Consider the following 23,102-nt stretch of genomic DNA (forward strand, 5'->3'; position numbering starts at 1 on the left):
TGTTCACTATATGGTAAAACTGATGTGTGGGTATGATGCCTCAGGTCGGTGCGAGTTTGTAGACACCAAACATGTATAGGTTTACTTGTATCTAAGGGGTTAAAAAAATTCACAAGCTTGTCCAAAAAACGTGGTGCACGTTTTGCACCATTTTCCAAAACCCGTAGCGTTCTCATTTTTCAGGATCTGAGGCTCAGTGATGGCTTATTTTTTGCGTCTCGACCTGACGTTCTTAACGGTACCATTTTTGCGCAGATGCTATGTTTTGATCGCCTGTTATTGCATTTTGCGCAAAATATGCGGCGACCAAAAAACGTAATTTTGGCGTTTGGAATTTTTTTGCCGCTACGCCGTTTACTGATCAGATTCATTGATTTTATATTTTGATAGATCGGGCATTTCTGAACGTGGCAATACCAAATATGTGTGTATTTTTTTTTTTTTAACCCTTTAATTTTCAATGGGGTGAATGGGGGGTGATTTGAACTTTTAGGTTTTTTTATTTTTTTTTAATTTTTTAAAACTTTTTTTTTTACTTTTTTTTTTATTTTACTAGTCCCCCTAGGGGGCTATTGCGATCAGCAATCCGATCGCTCTGCACTATCTGCAGATCTCAGCTACAGAGCTGAGAACTGCAGATTTGCTGCTTCACTTTCAATGCCGGCTGTATTCCGGCATTGAGAGGAAGTGACTCATGTTAGCTACAGGCGTCATCACATGACCCTGTGCTACCATGGCAACCGCCGAAAGTCACGTGATCATGTCACGTGACTTCCGGTGGGGGCGGGGTAAGTCACTGTCATGGCGGCGCCCATATACATATCGCTGCCAAGACTTTGGCAGCGAAATGTAAGGGGTTAATGGCCGCGGGTGGAAGCGATTCCACCCGCGGCTAGCAGGCACACATATCAGCTGTTGATAACAGCTGATATGTGCGCGTCTCACCGCCGCCTGCCGGCGGCAGGGGCGGGGCTTACCGGCACACGATCGATGACGTACCTAGTACGTCATGGGTCGTTAAGGGGTTAAAGTCAATGGAGCTGGAAGCTACAGGCCATTAGTTGGAGCTCTGATTGGTTGCTAAAGGCAACGAAGGACATTCTTAGTATAAGACAGCTTATGTGTGGGTTAATATGATTTCAGTAGAGACAGACACATATCGCGGGGGCGCAGGCCACGGCCAGTGGGGAGCTACCCGAGGCGCTCGGATCCGGGATCGTGGCTGTGGCTCGAGTGGCAGCCGGATCCGGGGCTCGCACAGCAGCCCTTCGCCCACAACAATATAAAAAGGGTATTTACAGGGGAAGAGTTTGTCAGTGACGCCACAGGTGTGCTGCGGTGATAGTTTGGTGACACCGCCGCTGCCTTGGTATGGGGGCACCTGGGGCTGATGGAGCGGGGCAGCAGGATGGTATCCGCTCCACGGGTAGGGGAGGTGTTGTCCCAGGGCCCAGGTGCAGGTGGTGTGCAGTGCTGGGGCACCGTCAACAGGCTAGACCGGGTGACACCGGTGTACTCACTGTTGTTGAATAAACCACACAAAGTCCAAGTAATAAACCAAGTGCCGGATACCAGTAGCCTCCGGAGGGGTGTGCTTGGGTCCCGCACAACCAGTTGACAGGACAGGGGCCCTACCTCCTGCACTTCAGTGTTTTGTCTTGTGTGTTGACTAGTCTGCATGAAACGGAAAAAGTGCACCACTCCTGATGTCTTTGCTGTGGGAGCTGTTGCCCACAAGATCTGATCCTTGGGATTTTTGCAGGCACTTGCAGACGCCCTATCCCCCGCGTTGGGCTTCCATCTTGCCCTATCTGGGCTCTCTGGTGGTACAAGACGTGGAATCTTGTCCCCTGCTGGCTAATTGACAAGGGGCTTGAAGCTGTCCTCGCCCTAGGGTCCAGGCACGCTGACTGTGCACGGCCTCTGGACCGGATTCCTGCTGTCGGCACCGGCGGGCTACAACCCTGCCCCGGTCCACTTAAGGTCTCCTGTGACCGGATCTCCGTCGCCTGTGGCTCTGCTCTGCCGTCTGCCACCTAGTCAACTCAGGTATTCCGGGAGCTACAACCCCCGACTACCACTGCACTCCTCTCACTTCCTCTCTCAGCACTGTTCTGTTTGTGTTCCCTCCCCTGACACGTCAGAACCCCTAGGTCGGCATCACCATCTGCCTGGCCCCATGCACTGGTGTGTCCCTATTGTCCCAGGGGAGGAGACAAGGCTTTGTGGCTGATGTTGTACCTGTGTGTGGGTTTGTGTTGGAATGCCAAGGAGGATGGAGTCCTGCGCCTGGAAGATTTGTGCAGTCTCTGTGACAACCTGGTTTTGCCAGGGTGTCACACACACACAGAGGCACACAGAAACAAACACACAGAGACAGAGAGACAGACACATACAGAGACACTCACACAGACAGAGACACACAGAGACAAAGATACACACAGAATCAGAAACAGAGACACACACACAAACACACACAGAGACAGAGAGACACACAGAGACAGACACAAAGAGAGACAGAGAAACACAGAGACAAACAGACACAGAGACAGAAACACACAAAGACAGAGACACACACACAGACACACAGAGACACACAGAGACAAACATACAGTGCCTACAAGTAGTATTCAACCCCACACAGACACATACAAAGACAAAGACACGCAGAGACAGATACACACAGAAACAGACACACAGACAGAGACACGCACACAGAGACACACACAGACACACAGAGACAGACACACAGAGAGACAGAGAAACACAGAGACAAACTGACACAGAGACAGAAACACACAGACACACAGACACAGAGACAGAAACACAGAGAGACAGACACACAAAGATAGACACACACAGAGACACACAGAGACACAGACACACAAAGACAGAGACACACAGACACACAGAGAAACACACAGACACACACAAAGACAGAGACACGCAGAAACTGATACAGAGACACACACGGAGACAGAGACACACAGAGACTGATACAGAGGCAGATACACACACAGAGAAACACACAAAGACACACAGACAGATACACGCAGAGACAGAGACGCATATAGACAGTGGCGCATAGAGACAGTGACGCATAGAGACAGAGAAACAGAGACACACAGAGATAGAGACACACAGAGACAGTGACACACACAGAGACACAGACACACAGAAACAGAGACACAGAAACACAGAGACACAGACACATAGAGACAGAAACACAAAAACAGAGACACAAAGACAGAGACAGTGACACACACAGAGACACAGACACACAGAGACTGATACAGAGACAAACACAAAGACAGAAACAGACAGACACAGAGACAAAGACACACACACAAAGAGACACAAACAGAGACATAGAGACAGAGATAGAAACACACGGAGACAGACACAGAGACAGACTCATATTCAGAGACATACCCACAGACACACAGAGACAGTTACATAGAGACAGACACAGAGACTCATGGAGACACATAGAGACAGAGACACACAGAGACAGATACACACACAGAAACAGATACACACACACACAGAGACACAAGCAAAGAGACACACACAGATACACAGAGACATAGACACAGAGACGGGGCATATCGGACTACCAGACACGAGGTAATGTGGTCCAAGCAATGATAAGGTCCTACTGCTATAACAATCATTGCAAGTAAACAACAGCATGAAGCTTAATAAGAGAGACATTGAAGAAATTTGTGTTTTAACCCCTACAGCATGCTGTCCTCAAATTGCATAGCAAAAACCTGCAGACAGATTTCCTTTAATTCCATAGCAGACAGTGGTCCGGTGTTACTATACAAGCATAAGAAAAAATATCCTATACTATAAATAAAGAGGCACCATCTCCAACATAAATTGTGTTTTACATAATCCTTTAGGACCTGCAGTTGGGTCATAATATTTTATTAGAATATTAGTGCTGTAAATTAATGTGCGTTTTGTTTGACCATGACTGATCTTTATGGTTTTAGAGCACCTGAAGATGCAACTAGTAGATGCCTGTGTTCAGGAGACTCTATGTGGCATTCTCCAGAGACTACAAGACAGTTCACAGACAGAGGACATGTGTACAATGAAGTCATCATCTGACCTTATTGTCTCATTACTTCTTGGTGGTAAGTAAATTGTATTCAGAGTCTGAAAGGTGCTCATACACCTTACATAACTATCACTGGCCTCCCCATACGCAAGAATGCTCATACAGCTCACATAACGTTTGGTAACCTCCTCTGAATGTGATCTCTCTCCTGGGAGAAGAATGATATTCAACTGGCCGGATCTCCCAAACAGATGAGTCAGGCTGTCCCCATACACATTTGACAGTTGTCTGCTCCTGCCGTCATCTAGCAATTGACATTTCAATAATATGCATAAAGGTCTGAAAAACAATGGAGGATCAATACAATTAATCCAACTTTGGAAATTAGTGTGCAAATATTGTGAAAATGAATGCATTCTATGTTGCCTTTAAGAGTGGTGGGTTTCAAAGTGCACCTGTCAAGTCTTCTATATTTTCCAATCTGAAGCCTGTCTAAGTGACGCAGAGATTGAATGTATGTAGTTTTCTATGATATAGTTCAATATTTTCATCTAATAAGCTGTTTAAATTCGCCCAGGATAGCATATGATAGAGAGGAGGAGGATTTACAGCAGAGAAATCCTCGGATTGCTGCTTCCTTTGCCCACTCACTGCTAATTGACAGCTTTTCCTGTATACACAGAAAGCTGTCAATTATTCTAAGTGGGAGAAGTAGGATCACAGCTTTCTCTTGTCGAAATCCCCCTCCTCTGTATCATATGCTGCCTTCAGAAAATTCTAAATAGAAGCTTTAGTAAAAGCTAAATACTTAGATTTTTCTAAAAATTGCACAATGTTATCCTTTTTCACAATAATACCACTTTTATTGATATTTAGTGGGTTTTCCAGTGTTATACGATTGTCACTAATGATTACTTTGAAATGAGTGTTAGTTGCCCTATTATTGCTATTAATCAGCTATTATGATGGGGATATATAACCTCTAGATGCTGCATTCATGCTGTTAGTGCTCCCTATTTAAGCAATTAGTTGTCTCCACAGTTGGCATCAGTGCACTCCTATACAGCCTGTGTTATCTGCATTTGGCACAGCTCATAATAGAATACATCTTTGCTTTTCCATAGGACTGAAAACACACCTAATAAAATGTACTATCATATTGAGTTATAGTTCAAGAATGTAACAGTTTCCCCCATCATATCTTGCTTAAAATTATTATCATAAGAATTTTTTAATAATATTTAGATCAGTCTTCAGCTTGGCTCGCTCACTAAAATCACATTAATTGAGAAGGAGCACTGCCAACATCCCAAAGTAATAATTACATTTGTACGAAGCTAGTGAAGCCGCCTGAACATTATATTTTTAATCGAGGTATCTGCTGAATGTAATTGCTGCCTTTCACTTTGCACTCACATAAAGACAACTACAAATTAATTCTCCTCTGACTTATGGGCTGTGTGAGGAAGGAGAATATTAGCATTAACATGAGCAGCTTCTGACATCCCCTAGAATCCAGTCATAAAGGTACATTTACTGAACTGCCATTCTTTTTCTAATTATCGGAATTGTTAAAAAGAATATATTATAAAAAAAAATCACATATTTAAAATACATTTTTCTAGGAAACATATGTGTGTGGGGGGTTACATTTATGTGACTATTCATTTAAAATATCCCAAATGACCATTAAAACACAGAATAATTTGTCATTTCATGTTTTCTGCAGATCACTTTTTGTTATAGACAGGGTCAGAGACTGCAGAGTCATCTCATGATCATAAGAGGGTGGCAGAACAAATGACAGATTTTGTCTGCATTGTAATGCTAGTATTTTAAGGCCCCATCACACTAAGCAACATCGCTAGCAACATCGCTGCTAACGAACAACTTTTGTGACGTTGCTAGCGATGTTGCTGTGTGTGACATCCAGCAACAACCTGGCCCCTGCTGTGAGGTCGTTGGTTGTTGCTGAATGTCCTGGGCCATTTTTTAGTTGTTGCTGTCCCGCTGTGAAGCACAGATCGCTGTGTGTGACAGCGAGACAGCAACAACTAAATGTGCAGGCAGCAGGAGCCGGCTTCTGCGGAGGCTGGTAACCACAGTAAACATCGGGTAACCAAGAAGCCCTGTCCTTGGTTACCCGATATTTACCTTTGTTACCAGCCTCCTCCGCTCTCACTGTCAGTGTCGGCTCCTGCTCTGTGCACATGTAGCTGCAGGACACATCGGGTTAATTAACCCGATGTGTGCTGTAACTAGGAGAGCAAGGAGCCAGCGCTAAGCATTGTGCGCTGCTCCCTGCTCTGTGCACATTTAGCTGCAGCACACATCAGGTAATTAACCCGATGTGTGCTGTAACTAGGAGAGCAAGGAGCCAGCGCTAAGCATTGTGCGCTGCTCCCTGCTCTTAGCACATTTAGCTGCAGCACACATCGGGTAATTAACCCCATGTGTGCTGTAGCTAGGAGAGCAGGGAGCCAGCGCTCAGTGTGCGCTGCTCCTTGCTCTCTGCACGTGTAGCTGCGTGAGCTGGTAACCAAGGTAAATATCGGGTTGGTTACCCGATATTTACCTTAGTTACCAAGCGCAGCATCTTCCACGCGGCGCTGGGGGCTGGTCACTGGTTGCTGGTGAGCTCACCAGCAACTTGTGTAGCCACGCTCCAGCGATCCCTGCCAGGTCAGGTTGCTGGTGGGATCGCTGGAGCGTCGCAGTGTGACATCTCGCCAGCAACCTCCTAGCAACTTACCAGCGATCCCTATCGTTGTTGGGATCGCTGGTAAGTTGTTTAGTGTGACTGGACCTTTAGATACATCAAGAGAACAACACTGTACACACAGATAAGGAATGTTAACATTTCCCCCAACACTGTTTAGGGTATTGATGTGAGCACAATCACTTCCTCGAAATTTCAATTTTCTATTTCTCTTTTACTCTACTGCCATTCCTTGCACCTGGTAATACCGTAGTAGACAATTTCTGCTGGATTGTCTATACAGACACTGTAGGAAACATGGGTTTGTCTGTTACATAACCACAGAAACACCATCAATTCATAATTTACTGACCAAAGAAATAAGAGAATAGCCATTCCCCTTCCCCTAAAAAGCTGAAATAGAGTTGGTGCTGTATTTACCGTGTAATGCCTTAAATCCTACTGTTAGTTGCAAAAGCAGCATCAACAGTGATGGAAATAATTACACTGGTCAACACAAAAAAATCATCAGCAAAGGTAATATGTCTGTTTTATGGAGTTTGATGTGCTGTTTCCTAAAATATGTTTTGTTTTCTCTATTGCATAAAGTTTCTGAGATAGAAATATTTTTGTTATTTCTGCATTTTCAATGTATGCTGGGCCCCTCATGTGATATGCTCAAGTTGTTCAAAAGGTCTTCGTGACTGGTTGAATATGAGGATAGTGGCTATGCCATTTGCTGTTCCCATGATTTGGAGAGAACCCAAAAATCATAGTGATGACTGCTACTTTTGTTTTGTCAAACTGAAGGGCTTTTCTACAAAGAACAAACAAGAATAATTACCCTGAACTTGAATCTGCGATTAGGCCAGTTCCACATGATGGTACATTGTCAGTTTCTTTACCACCGTTATCTGGATTGGATGAAAATGAAGTAGAATATAAAGACTATGGAGCTGAAGCTACTGGCAAAGACATGGAGACCTCAAGTCAAGATGAGTATCTACCTGATGGAGCAGCCGAGCAGCCAGAATGCTTTACTCAACATGAATTAAATGATCTCATCAGAGACCTTTTATTGTCAAAAAATAAAGCTCAACTTCTTGCATCTAGGTTGAAACAGAAGAATCTTCTTCATGATGATGTCAAAGTGTGTTATTACCGAACCAAAAGTGACACTTTAACACAATTTTTCACAGTTGATAGACCAATGTTGTACTGTAACAATGTGAATGGCCTCTTTGAAGAACTGAATCAAGAGTATTTTGTTGCAGATTGGTGTTTGTTTATTGACTTATCCCAGAGAAGTTTGAAAGCAGTGTTGCTTCACAATTATATGAAACCATCAATCCATATTGCTCACTCATGTCATCTAAAGGAAAGTTATGAAAATCTGTCAGTTGTCTTGGATGTTATACAATATAAGCATCATCAATGGAATATCTGTGGAGATTTAAAATGATTGGTCTGCTAATGGGAATGTAAAGAGGTTTCACAAAATGTTGTTGCTTCTTGTGTTTATGGGACAGTAGAAATACAGTAGAGCATTATATTCGTCGTGATTGGGGACAGAGAAATGTCTATGCTCCAGGTACAAACAATGTTCAGCATAATCCTTTAGTTGCTGCAACAATAATCTTTCTTCCTCCACTACATATAAAGTTTGGATTGATTAAAAACTTTGGGAAAACCATGGCAAACACAAATTCACAAGGGTCCAGTACATTTCACAGAAATTCTCCAGCATTTCACCAGCAAAACTGAAGAAAGGGGTATTTGTTGGTCCTCAGATCAGAGAGCTTATGAGAGATCATGTGTTTGAAGAAACTCTAAATGATAATTGAGAATTGAGATCTTGGAAAAGCTTCAAGTGGATCTGTGAAAATTCCTTAGGAAAAAATAAATCTCCAGAATATATTGAAGGTGTTGAAAAACTGCTAAATGCATACCAGTGTCTTGGATGTCGCATGTCTCTGACAATGCACTTTAAGCATTCACATTTATATTTCTTCCCTCAAAATCTTGGGGATTTAAGCAATGAACAAGGCGAGCGGTTTCACCAGGACATTAAAGTAATGGAACACCGCTACCAGGGTTTTTGGAAATACTCAATGATGGCAGATTACTGTTGGATGTTACCTGAAAAATTGTATCAACAACAGTCTAATGTCAAGCACTTTTAATTTCTGCTCATATTTAATAAAAACTGTTTTGTAAGGTGAAGCATTTTTTTTTCTGATAAGTAGATTACTGTTTTCTTAATGTCACCAGTACATTTCCTATACCTTATAATAATGATGCTGCTCCATGGAAACTATACATGCTACAGAATAACTATATACATTTCTGAAATCAGGACAAAAAGATGATTCAGAAAAGTACAAAGTCACCTGCGATGATTACAAAAAATATTTTTTTGTAGACCTGTGTTATTTAATCCCTTGCTGATTTTGTACGTTTGCCCACTGACAAAGACATGAAGAGTCTATAATTTTAAGGGAAGGCTAATTTTAAGAGTGAGAGATAGAATATCAAAAATAAAATCCAGAAAATCACATTGTATAAAATCGGGGATCCTACCCAATAAACCGAAGGTAGTGTTCCGTAGAAACAGAAATTTAAAAAGCATGATTGCCCCTAGTAAAATATTTAATGATAAATCTACCGTGTCCCTGAAGGAGTTAGACATCAAAAAACCAATAGGGAATTTCCGCTGTGGCCAACCAAGGTACCTATGTTGTAAAACACTGAAACAAGGTACACATTTATTCAAGTCCAACATCACGGGGGAAGAATTTTCTATAAAGCAACACCTTACCTGTACCACCTCCTATGTGATCTATCTGTTGGAATGTCCCTGCGGCCTACAATACGTAGGTCGTACAACACAAATGTTACATAACAGGCTAAATGGTCACAGATACAACATCCACCATGGTCTACTTACACACAGCCTATCAAAACATTTTCTGTGTGAACACAATAAGGACAGTGACACCTTTAAAACAGTAATCATTGAAGAAATCATGACAGATAATATGGACTGATACTGGAAGCTAGTGGAGCGGGAATCCTTTTGGATATTCAAACTAGCCACCCTACATCCTGAAGGTCTAAATATAATGACGGAGCGAGTAAAATAGGTCTAAATAAGAGGGATCAGAATACCATTACAGAAAAAAACTTAATCTGAAAACTCATATTTTGAAAATCATTAATTCAATATTTAACCACTCAATCCCCACATTGTTGCATAGGGAATGAACTATTTATTATATATTTATATATTTTTTTTTTTTGTTTCCCTCTTTTGGATTCATCATTCCTCCCTTTCCAATCCTCCATTTTACCCCTTTCATATTCTTATACTAATTAATTATAATTTTCTCCATATAATTTTCTCCATATGAATTCATCCTATTTTTAACATATATTGGTATGTCAGCTCCAGCCAAATAATTTAATTTAGTCTGCGATGGGGAACAACATTTTTATCAAAAGTTCCTTTCCAATTTATATTTACATATATAGGTTTTTAATCTTTCCGAAAGAATTTTTTATCCAAAACAGTCTTTTTTATGAAAATTCACATGGAAAATCAGTTGGGTCTCTATATTGATTTTATATCATCACTTTTTTAACTAACAGTAACCTTCCTGTTTTTTAGTCACTCCCCATATTGCCAATATGGCATCACACATGCATTGCACCAAATGAAGGCAAAATACACATTTATTGTCTATTATCAATGTTTTTAATGCACTTTTTATTTCATTATGTATTGGTGTTTTTTGTAAACCCATATATACCATTGTTTTTTTATGAATGCATAAGATCGGTATCTTCTAGGGGAGAGCTTTCCTAATCAACTAATTGTCTGAATGATCCCACCCCGATGGGGATTTAATCTGATTAAGGGAATAAGGATTGTCTTTTTTTTTCTGTTCATCCAGTTTGTGTATTTAAGATCTGATTTTCCTGCATTTTACTGCTACCTGAGGAAGGGGGAGGTTATACCCCCAAAACGCGTAGTGGCATGTAATTAATTAATAAATCTACATCCCAAATAACCTCATCACTACCTTTCTGAGCAGTGCAGCGAAACCGTGCATTTTCCCCCTTTTTTTTTTTCCCCCTGCATTGTATAAAATACACAAATTTATTTACATTTTGCAGAAAGAAATAAGTATTTGATTCCCTACCAACCAGTAAGGCTTCTGGTTCTTACAGACCACTTAGACTCTCCTAATCAACTTGTTATCGGCATTAAAGACAGCTGTCTTAAATTGTCATCTGTGTAAAAGACTCCTGTCCACACAAACAATTAAACAGTCAGACTCTAACCTCTACAACATGGACAAGACCAAAGAGCTTTCTAAGGATGCTAAGGACAAAATCATAGACCTGCACAAAGCTGGATTGGGCTACAAAACCATAAGTGGCTGAGAAGGAGACAACTGTTTGGACAATAGTAAGAAAATGGAAGAAATACAAAATGAGTGTCAATTGACATTGATCTGGGGCACTATGCAAAATATCAACTTGTGGGGTATCCAGGATCATGAGGAAGGTGATAGATCAGTCTTAAAGCATGACAATGATCCAAAACATACAGCCAAGGCAACAAAGGAGTGGCTCAAAAAGAAGCACGTTAAGGTCATGGAATGGCCTAGCCAGTTTCCAGACCCTAATCCCATAGAAAACTTATGGAGGGAGCTGCAGCTCCGAGTTGCCAAGTGACAGCCTCAAAATCTTAATGATTTAGAGATGATCTGCAAAATTCATCCTGACATGTGCGCAAACCTCATCATCAACTACAAAATACATTTGACTGCTGTGCTTGCCAACAAGGGTTTTGCCTCAAAGTATTAAGACTTGCTTGCCAGAGGGATCAAATACTTATTTCTCTCTGCAAAATGCAAATACATTTCTATATTTTATGCATTGTGATTTAGTGGATATTATTTCGGATATTCTATCTCTCACTGTTAAAATTAAATTACCCTTAAAATTATAGACTGTTCAGTGGCAAACTTACAAAATCATCACGGGATCAAATAATCAGGGCCAGATTAAGGTTGGTGGGGGCCCCTGGGCAGAAAATCTGGTGGGGGCCCCATAACGTTAACATTTTTAGCCATAACAGTAGAGCACGAACCGTAGCATTTAGATATTAATCCACTGAACATTTATCTTATCCTGTTCTGCCACATTCAGATTTACAGTACTACAATATAGATACAGTCCAGGGTAAATCACAGCAGTCACTTACACACAGAAAGTAGAGTTAAGGCTGCTTTACACATTTCGATCTCGTATGCGATCGCACACGCCCCCATCGTATGTGCGGAACAGGCAATTTGTTGCCCGTGTCGCATAAACGATTAACCCCCGTCACACGTACTTACCTTCCAAATGACCTCGCTGTGGGCGGCGAACATCCACTTCCTGAAGTGAAAGGGACGTCACACAGCGGCCGGCCAATAGAAGCGGAGGGGCGGAGATGAGCGGGACGTAAACATCCCGCCCACCTCCTTCCTTCCACATTGCCGGCGGGACACAGGTAAGCTGTGTTCATCATTCCCGGGGTGTCACATGGAGCGATGTGTGCTGCCTCAAGAACGATGAACAAAGAGACGTTCAATTTTTAGAAAATGAACGACGTGTCAGCAATCAACGTTTTAACGCACAATCAGGGTCGCACGTAGCTGTCACACACTACAATATCACTAACGATGCCGGATGTGCGTCACTTACGACGTGACCCCGCCGAGACATCGTTAGATATATTGTAGCGTGTAAAGCCCGCTTTTGTCACATATTTTTTATTGATCCCAATGTTAAGGCAGCCAGGGCCAGCTCCAGGGTTTTGTGGCCTCCGGGTGAGTCTCAGTGGGCCCCATCCACACACAGACACGCACACACACATACAGGCATGCGTATATACATATTTGAAGACAAATTCAGAAAAATACATATAAACAGACAAATATATGCACAGTTATATACACTGACATACATGCAGACACAGACGCATTAGGGCTCGTGCGCACGTTGCGTAATTACATGCATTTATGCTGCGTATAGCACTGCAGTGTAAATGCATGCGTCCTGCGTCCCCTATACAATCTATGTAGATTGTGCATGATACGTGCACCCATTGCTTTTATGAACGCAGCGATTTGGATGCTAAAATGTTGACCCAAATCCGTGCGTTCATAAAATGAGCATGTCAATTATTCCGTGCGTTCTGGATGCAGCTCCCGCTCTGTCTATGGTGGGGGCAGCAGCCAGAGCGCATGAAATCGGCGTTTTTTGTACAGAAAAACTGCATCCATTATGCAGTGTTTCTGCAGCGATTTGACGCGCACATGTGCTGTCAAATCGCTGCAGAATATTCAGCAGTTACGTGCGCATGAGCCCTTACAGGTATTAATATGGGAAAGTCGCCAGCAGCCTCACTCACCTCTCCCGCTTGTTTCCGTCCAGCTCCTTCAGGACATGTGGCTGTTTCACGATGGCTGTCACTAACACACATGACTGCACACTGACAGCACTGCTGTATATACATCACAGGAGGGGCTGGGGGCTACGATATATACATTACAGGAGGGGCAGGGGGCATTGACGTTACTGGAGTGGCAAACAGCTCTGGTGGTGTACTCATCACTGCGATGGGTGACATAGCGCTCTGGGGAACCCATATAGTTCTGGGGGGGGGGCGCACAGACTGCTCTAATTCATATATACACACACAGTACTGCTTCTTACACACACATCTCTGACACACACACACACACACACACACACTACAATGCACCCCCCATCACCCCCTACACACACACACACACAATACAATGCACCCCCCATTACCCCTACACACACACGCACACACAATACAATGCACCCCCCATTACCCCTACACACACACGCACACACAATACAATGCACCCCCCATTACCCCTACACACACACACACAATACAATGCACCCCCCATTACCCCTACACACACACACACACAATACAACCCCCACTACCCCTACACACACACACATACAATGCACCCCCCATTACCCCTACACACACACAATACAATGCACCCCCCATTACCCCCCACACACACACAATACAATGCACCCCCCATTACCCCCACACACACACACAATACAATGCACCCCCCATTACCCCCACACACACACACACACAATACAATGCACCCCCCATTACCCACACACACACACACACACACAATACAATGCACCCCCCATTACCCCTCCCCACACACAATACAATGCACCCCCCATTACCCCTCCCCACACACAATACAATGCACCCCCCATTACCCCTCCCCACACACAATACAATGCACCCCCCCCACACAATACAATGCACCCCCCATTACCCCTCCCCCTACACACACACACACAATACAATGCACCCCCATTACCCCTCCCCCCCACACACACACACACAATACAATGCACCCCCATTACCCCTCCCCCCACACACAATACAATGCACCCCCATTACCCCTCCCCCCCACACACACACACACAATACAATGCACCCCCATTACCCCTCCCCCCACACAATACAATGCACCCCCCATTACCCCTCTCCCCACACACACACACACAATACAATGCACCCCCATTACCCCTCCCCCCACACACAATACAATGCACCCCCCATTACCCCTCTCCCCACACACAATACAATGCACCCCCAATTACCCCTCTCCCCACACACAATACAATGCACCCCCCATTACCCCTCTCCCCACACACAATACAATGCACCCCCCATTACCCCTACACACACACACAATACAATGCACCCCCCATTACCCCTACGCACACACAATACAACCCCCATTACCCCTACACACACACACACACACACACAATACACCCCCCATTACCCCTACACACACACACACACACACACACACACACAATACACCCCCCATTACCCCTACACACACACACACATAATACAATGCACCCCCCATTACCCCCCCACACACACACACACAATACAATGCACCCCCCATTACCCCTACACACACACAATACAATGCACCCCCCATTACCCCTCCCCACACACAATACAATGCACCCCCCATTACCCCTCCCCACACACAATACAATGCACCCCCCATTACCCCTCCCCACACACAATACAATGCACCCCCCATTACCCCTCCCCACACACAATACAATGCACCCCCCATTACCCCTCCCCCCCCCCACACACACACACACAATACACCCCCATTACCCCTCCCCCTACACACATTACCCCTCTCCCCACACACAATACAATGCACCCCCCATTACCCCTCTCCCCACACACACAATACAATGCACCCCCATTACCCCTCTCCCCACACACAATACAATGCACCCCCCATTACCCCTCTCCCCACACACAATACAATGCACCCCCCATTACCCCTCTCCCCACACACAATACAATGCACCCATTACCCCTCTCCCCACACACACACAATACAATGCACCCCTCATGACCTCTCCCCCCACACACAATACACCCTCCATTATCCCTCCCCCCCACACACAATACAGTGCACCCTCCATTACCCCTCCCTCCACACACAATACAATGCACCCTCCATTACCCCTCCCCCCACACACAATACAATGCACCCTCCATTACCCCTCCCCCCACACACAATACAACCCTCATCACCCCCTACACACACAAATTACACTTCTCCATCCCTACACACTCCTGCCTCCCCCCCCTCCCTCGGAATACAGTACTCCTCCTCTGCCTGTCACAGAGCTGTGTTCCTTCACAAATGTTCCCCGTTATGTGTCCTCTGCCCCTCCTCACTCATCCCCATTAATTACACCTGTGTCTTCAGCTCCTTCATGGAGCGCTCGCTTCCTCATGTCCCCAGTGTGGCGCCGGCAGCACTGTGATGACGTCAGCAAGGTGCTGATCTCATCACGTTGCTGCACGTCGGGGGCGGGGCCCAGTCCCGGCGCGCTGTTCAAATGTATTTACGTCTGAAAGACGCAAATACATTTGAATAGGAACGGAAACAGGAAGCTGCGGTCATCGGCTCTGCTGCGCTCCTCTGCAGTGTACATGCCGGCACACAGCAGAGCCGGCACACAGCAGAGCCGGCACACAGCAGAGCCGGCACACAGCAGAGCCGGCACACAGCAGAGCCGGCACAGCTCGCTGCCTCCTGCTAGTGTGCCTGGCATGTAAGGAGCGCAGCGGGGACAGCAGACAGCGGCCCACCACACCGTGCCCCTGCTTCTAGGTACGGCCGCAGCACATAGCAGAGAGCATTAGCACACCTCTGACCCCGGAAGTTCAAGCGGCCGCTGGTACTTCCGAGGTCAATCAGCGTCCTGTGCCCGCAGTTTGTTTCTGCGTCTTAAAGACGCAGATGCAAATAAATAGCGGTGCCCCCCCCCGAAAACACAGCTGATTTATTAGACGGTCTTTACGGAGGGGGAGAGGGTGTGAAAAAAAAAATGCTGACAGGTGCCTAGTGCCAAGTATGGTGGGGGCCCCCTTAGAAGCTCTTTTGGTGGGGGCCCCTGGGCTCCAGCCCCGCCTGCCCCGCCTATAATCCGGCCCTGCAAATAATTATTTATTCACTGTATATGGTTGACTGAGGGACCCAGACATCACGATCATGTTGCTCTGATGGTTGCCATGTCAACCTAAGGCCAAAAAATGGTCTGATAATCTGTCAACTATCATAGCTTGTTAGGTTGTTAGCAACATTTTAAGGCTGCTTTACACGCTACAATTACATATGCGATCTCGTATGCGATGAGACATGCCCAGGTCGTATATACGATCTGCAGAGATCGTACATAGGTCGTCTCTGAGCCGTCACACGTGCATATTCTATACGATGCAACATCGATCAATATTTCGTTAGATCTAGAAGATCGTGTTAACGATGACACCAGCATATTACTCACCGTTTCCGGGAATGAAAGAGGCAGAAACCGGACCGCAGACAGGGATAAATGATTAAAATTACACGAGTTGCGTACGCCTTATAAAGCACGAAGGACAATTCGTTATGCAGTTGGTACCACCAATCATAGCGGTGGGTGTGAGGCATGGCATGTAGAGACACGCCTGCGTCGCATATGACGTACATAAGAACGATGAGGCTCGTCGTTGGTAGGGTGTCACACATATGAATATAACGGTTTCGTTCAACAAAACGAACAATATTTAGAAAATGAACGACGTGTATGCGATCAACGTTTTTGCGCACAATCAGGATCGCACGTAGATGTGTCTCACGCAACGACATCACTAATGATGCCGGATGTGCGTCATTTACGACGTGACCCCTGCGACATCTCATAAGATATATTGTAGCGTGTAAAGCCCGCTTTAGTGGAAAAAATTTAATGTTTTCATCCCATTCAATTCAATATGCAATTATACGGTGAAGCACTTGAAGGGTTAAATTTCCTGACAGCAATTTGTAAAAATTTGAGGAGTGTTGTTTTTAAAATGATAAAAAGTGATAATTCTGGCACACTGAAGTAATTCAAGACATATGAGACTTTTCTTTTGAATGCTGAATCAATTTATTAGTGCAAAAAGGTTGAGGATAATTCATCCAACGTTTCGACCGTATCTTATGGCCGTTATCAAGGACAGAATTATCTAAGATCAGGAAAAATATATACAAGAAAATACAAAAGTAATTAGTACAGAACATACAGTCAATATTGCAAAAAAAAGAACCTACATCATAGGTTTGATCATATACAGCACATAATAAACATGTGAATGATGAGAAAAGGGAAAAACAGGATTGCACATAATACAAATACCTATCAAATAGGAGACAAAGATCAGTATAATAATATAGATGCAGCATGCACACCCACCTATATCAACAATGCGAAGATGTGTGCTCAATGAACAACGGACATCGCCATTAAGTATAATGGGATCAAAATAAATTCGATCCTACATATGAAATGAAAAGAGGTATATGATAAATCATACGGCACAGAGTAACACTTCTCATCATATAGCGTACTGCTAAGAAATGCTAGTAAAACAGGGATCTATACCTCACGTACTTATCAGCTGATAATGGGAGAAGATGACTAATGCCTTTATTGCAGGACTGGAAAGAGTTCAAGTTTGTAGTTGTTTCTAAATGTGAATCAAATACATCATCAATATGGCATGAAAAAAGGATTTATACCTAATGAAGACTTTATATAGGGAAAGAACACACTACCTGGTTTGTGGGGCAGAAATCATAGTAAGAGACACTAATGGGAGTGATGTGATTCCCACATTAAATGTTTCTTGGTTACCTCCAAGAGAACAGATGCTAAAATGCAGGGTACACAAAAGTACAAAAAATGAGACCATGTCTGAGGACATAACGTCAGTATAAGTTACATATATCAGGGAATATAAAGGATCAATACTCCATACTACCTTAATGCAGTGTTCCTGTATACTAGCTATCAAATGCTGCTATCATAGGAGATAGGGAGCACCTGTCCCTTTAAGACTCTATGGAAGATCACATGAAAAAATGTAAGTTTTTTTTTAAAAGACAGTAAGTCAGGAGTGGGAAAAAGCACCAATCAAGACACATACCTGGAGAGGTAGATAGGAACCCAAATGCAGAGATTTGCTGGGTAGAATATGGAAAAAAGGGATCTGAGAGAAAACAGATGGAAATCAGAGGTGATCTAAATAAGAACCGGACAGCGTGGACAATCTGAAAACACATACCTTATGCTGCGGGTGTGGGATATGGGCCCCTGGGTAGTGTGCGCTGTGCTCCGCCATGGTGGCTATATATAGTCTAAGTGAACCGGCGCCCTCCGTCCCACTTCCTGGAAGTGGAACGCAGTGTGCTGACCGTGGAGCGCACGCCGCGCATGCGCAACGCCGTCACCAGCATCGCGCATGCGCAGGGAGCGGACCACTGGGCAGAAGGCAAAAGAGGAGGTGATATGACGTATATCTAAAGGGGCGTACCTGTAAACAATCCAAGTGGGGGATAACAGTGAACTGGCCTGTGGATTGCACGCAGCACGCGCGCCGTGCCTGGCTATTTGCACAACGCACGAGCCGGGCACAGAGCACAGGTCAGGGTGTAAGGCCAATGACAGTGTCCTAGAGAAGCAATGATAATGCCTACGAAGTGCCAGGTGTCGTTGTTACAGGGTGAAGGCAGGAAGTTGCTGGTGCCATTAAGTGAAGGATCAGGTGGAGGTGGAGGGAGCCTGAAAATAAGAGGAACAAATTAGAACCAAGTGGAGGGAGCCTGAAAATAAGAGGAATACGTTAAAACCATGATCTCATATAAATTAAAACAAGAATTCTCCTTATACCAGTCCTTATACTGAGGTTTTACAGAAAAATGCACAAGAGGTAAATGTACAAGAAGAAAACATACCAAGATGTCGTACAAGCAGTAAATGAGGAAAGCAGAATCACTAAATCCTCAAAGAATATACAAATAAACTGCATCATTAGAGAGACAAAAGATGAAGAGCATCATAATTATATGCACATATCGTGTTCTCTATTCAAACCTTTGGGTTCCAATGTATTTAAGGTGAAAATCCAGTAGGATTCTCTCTCTTTAAGAACCCGTATGCGGTTACCACCTCTCCTAGCTGGAGGAACATGTTCTAATACCTGGTACTTGAGTTGGGCAATGGTGTGGCCTTGTGTGATGAAATGATATGGAATTGGTAAGAGGATCTGTTTGCACCGTATAGTAGATTTATGCTTGCTAATGCGGTCTCGGATATGTTGGGTGGTCTCTCCAACATATCCGAGACCGCACGGGCACTTGATTAAGTAGACCACAAATGAGGATTCACAAGTAAAAAACCCTCGCACGGAAAACACCCGGCCCGAAAGAGGATGAGTAAAGGTGCTCCCCTTCGTGAGGTTGTTACACTGCACACAGTGATGGCAGGGGAAATTGCCCTTCTTGGGAGTACCAAGAAAGGTTTGTCTCTGCATGATCTTATTGGAGCCGATGTCGGCCCTGACAAAATTGTCACGAAGATTGCGGGGTCTCTTATTACAGAAAAGAGGAGGTGAGCTGAATTCCCTTATCTCAGGGTAAGCCTTCCCTAAGGGGTGCTTCACACACAGCGAGCTCGCTGCCGAGATCGCTGCTGAGTCACGCTTTTTGTAACGCAGCAGTGACCTCATTAGCGATCTCGCTGTGTGTGACAATGAGCAGCGATCTGGCCCCTGCTGCGAGATCGCTGCTCGTTACACACAGCCCTGGTTCGTTTTCTTCAAAGCCGCTCTCCTGCTGTGACACACAGATCGCTGTGTGTGACAGCAAGAGAGCGACAAATGAAGCGAGCAGGGAGCAGGAGCCGGCGTCTGACAGCTGAGGTAAGCTGTATCCAAGATAAACATCGGGTAACCAAGGTGGTTACCCGATATTTACCTTAGTTACCAGCCTCTGCAGCTCTCACGCTGCCAGTGCCGGCTCCGGCTCTCTGCACATGTAGCTGCTGTACACATCGGGTTAATTAACCCGATGTGTACAGCAGCTAGGAGAGCAAGGAGCCAGCGCTAAGCAGTGTGCGCGGCTCCCTGCTCTCTGCACATGTAGCTGCATTACACATCGGGTTAATTAACCCGATGTGTACTGCAGCTAGGAGAGCAAGGAGCCAGCGCTGCGCGGCTCCCTGCTCCCTGCTCACACTGGTAACTAATGTAAACATCGGGTAACCATACCCGATGTTTACCTTAGTTACCAGTCTCCGCAGCTTCCAGACGGCGGCTCCGTGCAAGCGCAGCGTCGCTTGCACGTCGCTGCTGGCTGGGGGCTGTTCACTGGTCGCTGGTGAGATCTGCCTGTTTGACAGCTCACCAGCGACCATGTAGCGATGCAGCAGCGATCCTGACCAGGTCAGATCGCTGGTCGGATCGCTGCTGCATCGCTAAGTGTGAAGGTACCCTAAGAGTGGCCAATGTTTACATATGATACCCTTGATTAGAGGAGAAAACGGATGATACGTGCTTACGCATGTGATCCGAGGGGTCGACTTGTTGGTCGTGGGTTTATGGGAAGACCTCTTGTCTGCAATATTAGCTGGATATCCCCTCTGGAGGAACTTCTCACTCATCTCCAAGGCCCGCCTCTCCCGCTGCAAAGGGTCCGACACTATGCGTTCAACACGTTTATGCTGAGAGATAGGAAGTCCCTGTTTCGTATGGCGTGGATGACAGCTGGAGTAATGCAACAAACTATTGCGGTCAGTGGGTTTTACATATAAGTCGGTGCTAAGGGAACCCTCTGATAGAATCACCAATGTGTCAAGGAAATTAATTCTATTGTAATCATGATGGATAGTAAAGGAAAGCCCCTGTTTGAACGAGTTCATGTCAGTATAGAATTGTAACAGGGATGTAAGGTCACCGCGCCAGATCATAAAGATGTCGTCGATATATCTTTTCCAGCTGACTGAGTGTTCCAACCATAGGGTGTGCTGATATACAAACGACTCTTCGAAATATTCCATGTAAATATTAGCATACGGGGGTGCTAAATTCGAGCCCATAGCGGTACCCCCGTTTCTGTAAATAAAATTGATCCTGGAAAAGAAAGAAGTTGTTCTCCAAAACCAATTGCAAAAGATCAAGGCAAAATCTATTCTGCGAAGCAGAATGGGAACTGTGTCTGCCTAAGAACCACTCCACAGACCGGATACCATCTTGATGTTGGATACTGGTGTAAAGGCTGTTGACATCAAAAGAAACAAGGATACAACTAGTAGATAATGGCCCGATGGCCTGCAAATGTGACAAAAAATCCGTAGTATCTTTCAAATATGACCTAATCCTAGGGATGAGAGGAGTGAGAATCCTCTCAACAGTGATGGCAAGCGGTGATAAAACTGATTCAGTTGAGGCCACAATCGGGCGTCCTGGGGGTTGGTTCATATTTTTATGTATTTTGGGCAGTGTGTAAAAAACCGGTGTCACAGGATGGATCTTAATCAGAAAATCAGCAAGTTTCTGTTCTATAGTGTGGTTAGCAAGATGAAAATCAACGGTACGTTTGATGAGTCCTTGTATGTGGGAAGTGGGATCCTGTGGAATGGGTGCATAGGTGTCAGTATCCCTAAGTTGGCTCAGGATCTCCTCAGTGTAATATTTCTTATCAAGTACCACTATAGCACCCCCCTTGTCAGCCGGCTTAATGACAATAGTGGAATTATTCCTAAGATCTTGTATTGCACGGCTCTCCTCTATGGTGAGATTACTCTTAATTTTAAGATGCCCTTCATCTATGGATTTTAGTGTATGGCTGATCTCTCTGGAAACCATGGTAACAAATGTTTCTATAGGGTGATACGTCTTTGGAGGAGTAAAGGAACTAGGGATCCTGAGATCCAATTGTTTCAATAGGAACATATTAGTAGAATCGGGAGAGATAGAGGAAGAGTCAGATTGTGTGAGTCTATCAGGACTGAAATGAGCCTTCAAACGAAGTGACCTATAGAATCTCCTCATCTCTTGGTCCAAAACAAATGGATCAAGAGAAGGAGTAGGACAAAATGACAACCCTTTCTGTAAAACTTCAGATTCAGTAATAGACAAATTATACGATGAAATGTTATAGACTAGGTTAGTACCTGTGACCGTGTTTGTACACGGTATGTTGGTGCAGGCCCGGTGGCCCCTCTTACTGCGCCTCGTTTTCCTCTTTGGGTAGAACGCTGAGCCAAAAAATGGGGTTGCCGGGGAATGTATTGGTCAGTTTCAGAACCTGAGGATGACGAATAGCGATTATAGAAAGTAGGACGTCTGGGAATGTCCTCTGTATATTGCCACCGGTAGACTCGATTTTTTGAGTAATCCTCTTGATCACGGAGAAATTTAGACCTCTTTCGTTCCTGGAGAATCTTTCTGAATTCCGTTATGTTGTCCCTAGTTCGGGAATGGATCTTATCCCATTCGGTATTGGAAGTGGTGTTCTGTAATTGCTGTTCAATGGAATGAATGTTCTTCCCGAGATCCTCAATCTCTACTTGTAAAAACTCAATGGTGAGTATAATCAAGTCCATGGAACACTTGTTTATAATGCTCTCGAATTTGGTACAATAGTCGGGTTTGTCAGAGAAAAGGGTTGGTTTTAGTGAAACCCACAATCCTCTAGGGATACGTTATACACGGTGGTACTCGGCCAAAGTTGCACAATGCAATTCAAGGGCAGTGTGTCTTCTTAGTTCTTTCTCATAGTCCCTAGAACGAACTTCTTCGGTAGGGACTGTCAAAAAAGTGTTGGGTACAGTCACTTTAGA

The 23,102-nt window shown here is 44.5% G+C and overlaps 1 protein-coding gene across 2 annotated transcripts in view; it reads left to right on the forward strand.

Moving 5' to 3' along the window:
* The window catches only part of LOC142311030 (rap1 GTPase-GDP dissociation stimulator 1-like), a 331,284-nt gene that overhangs the window by 213,747 nt on the left and 94,435 nt on the right, over window positions 1–23,102 (forward strand). For both annotated transcript variants that reach the window (XM_075349022.1, XM_075349021.1), the window contains one exon: window positions 4,002–4,145. In XM_075349022.1, coding sequence (XP_075205137.1) covers window positions 4,002–4,145 — 144 coding nt within the window. The remainder of the gene's footprint in view (window positions 1–4,001; window positions 4,146–23,102) is intronic.

This window comes from Anomaloglossus baeobatrachus, chromosome 5, assembly GCF_048569485.1.
Source record: "Anomaloglossus baeobatrachus isolate aAnoBae1 chromosome 5, aAnoBae1.hap1, whole genome shotgun sequence".
Classification (NCBI taxonomy): Eukaryota; Metazoa; Chordata; class Amphibia; order Anura; family Aromobatidae; genus Anomaloglossus; species Anomaloglossus baeobatrachus.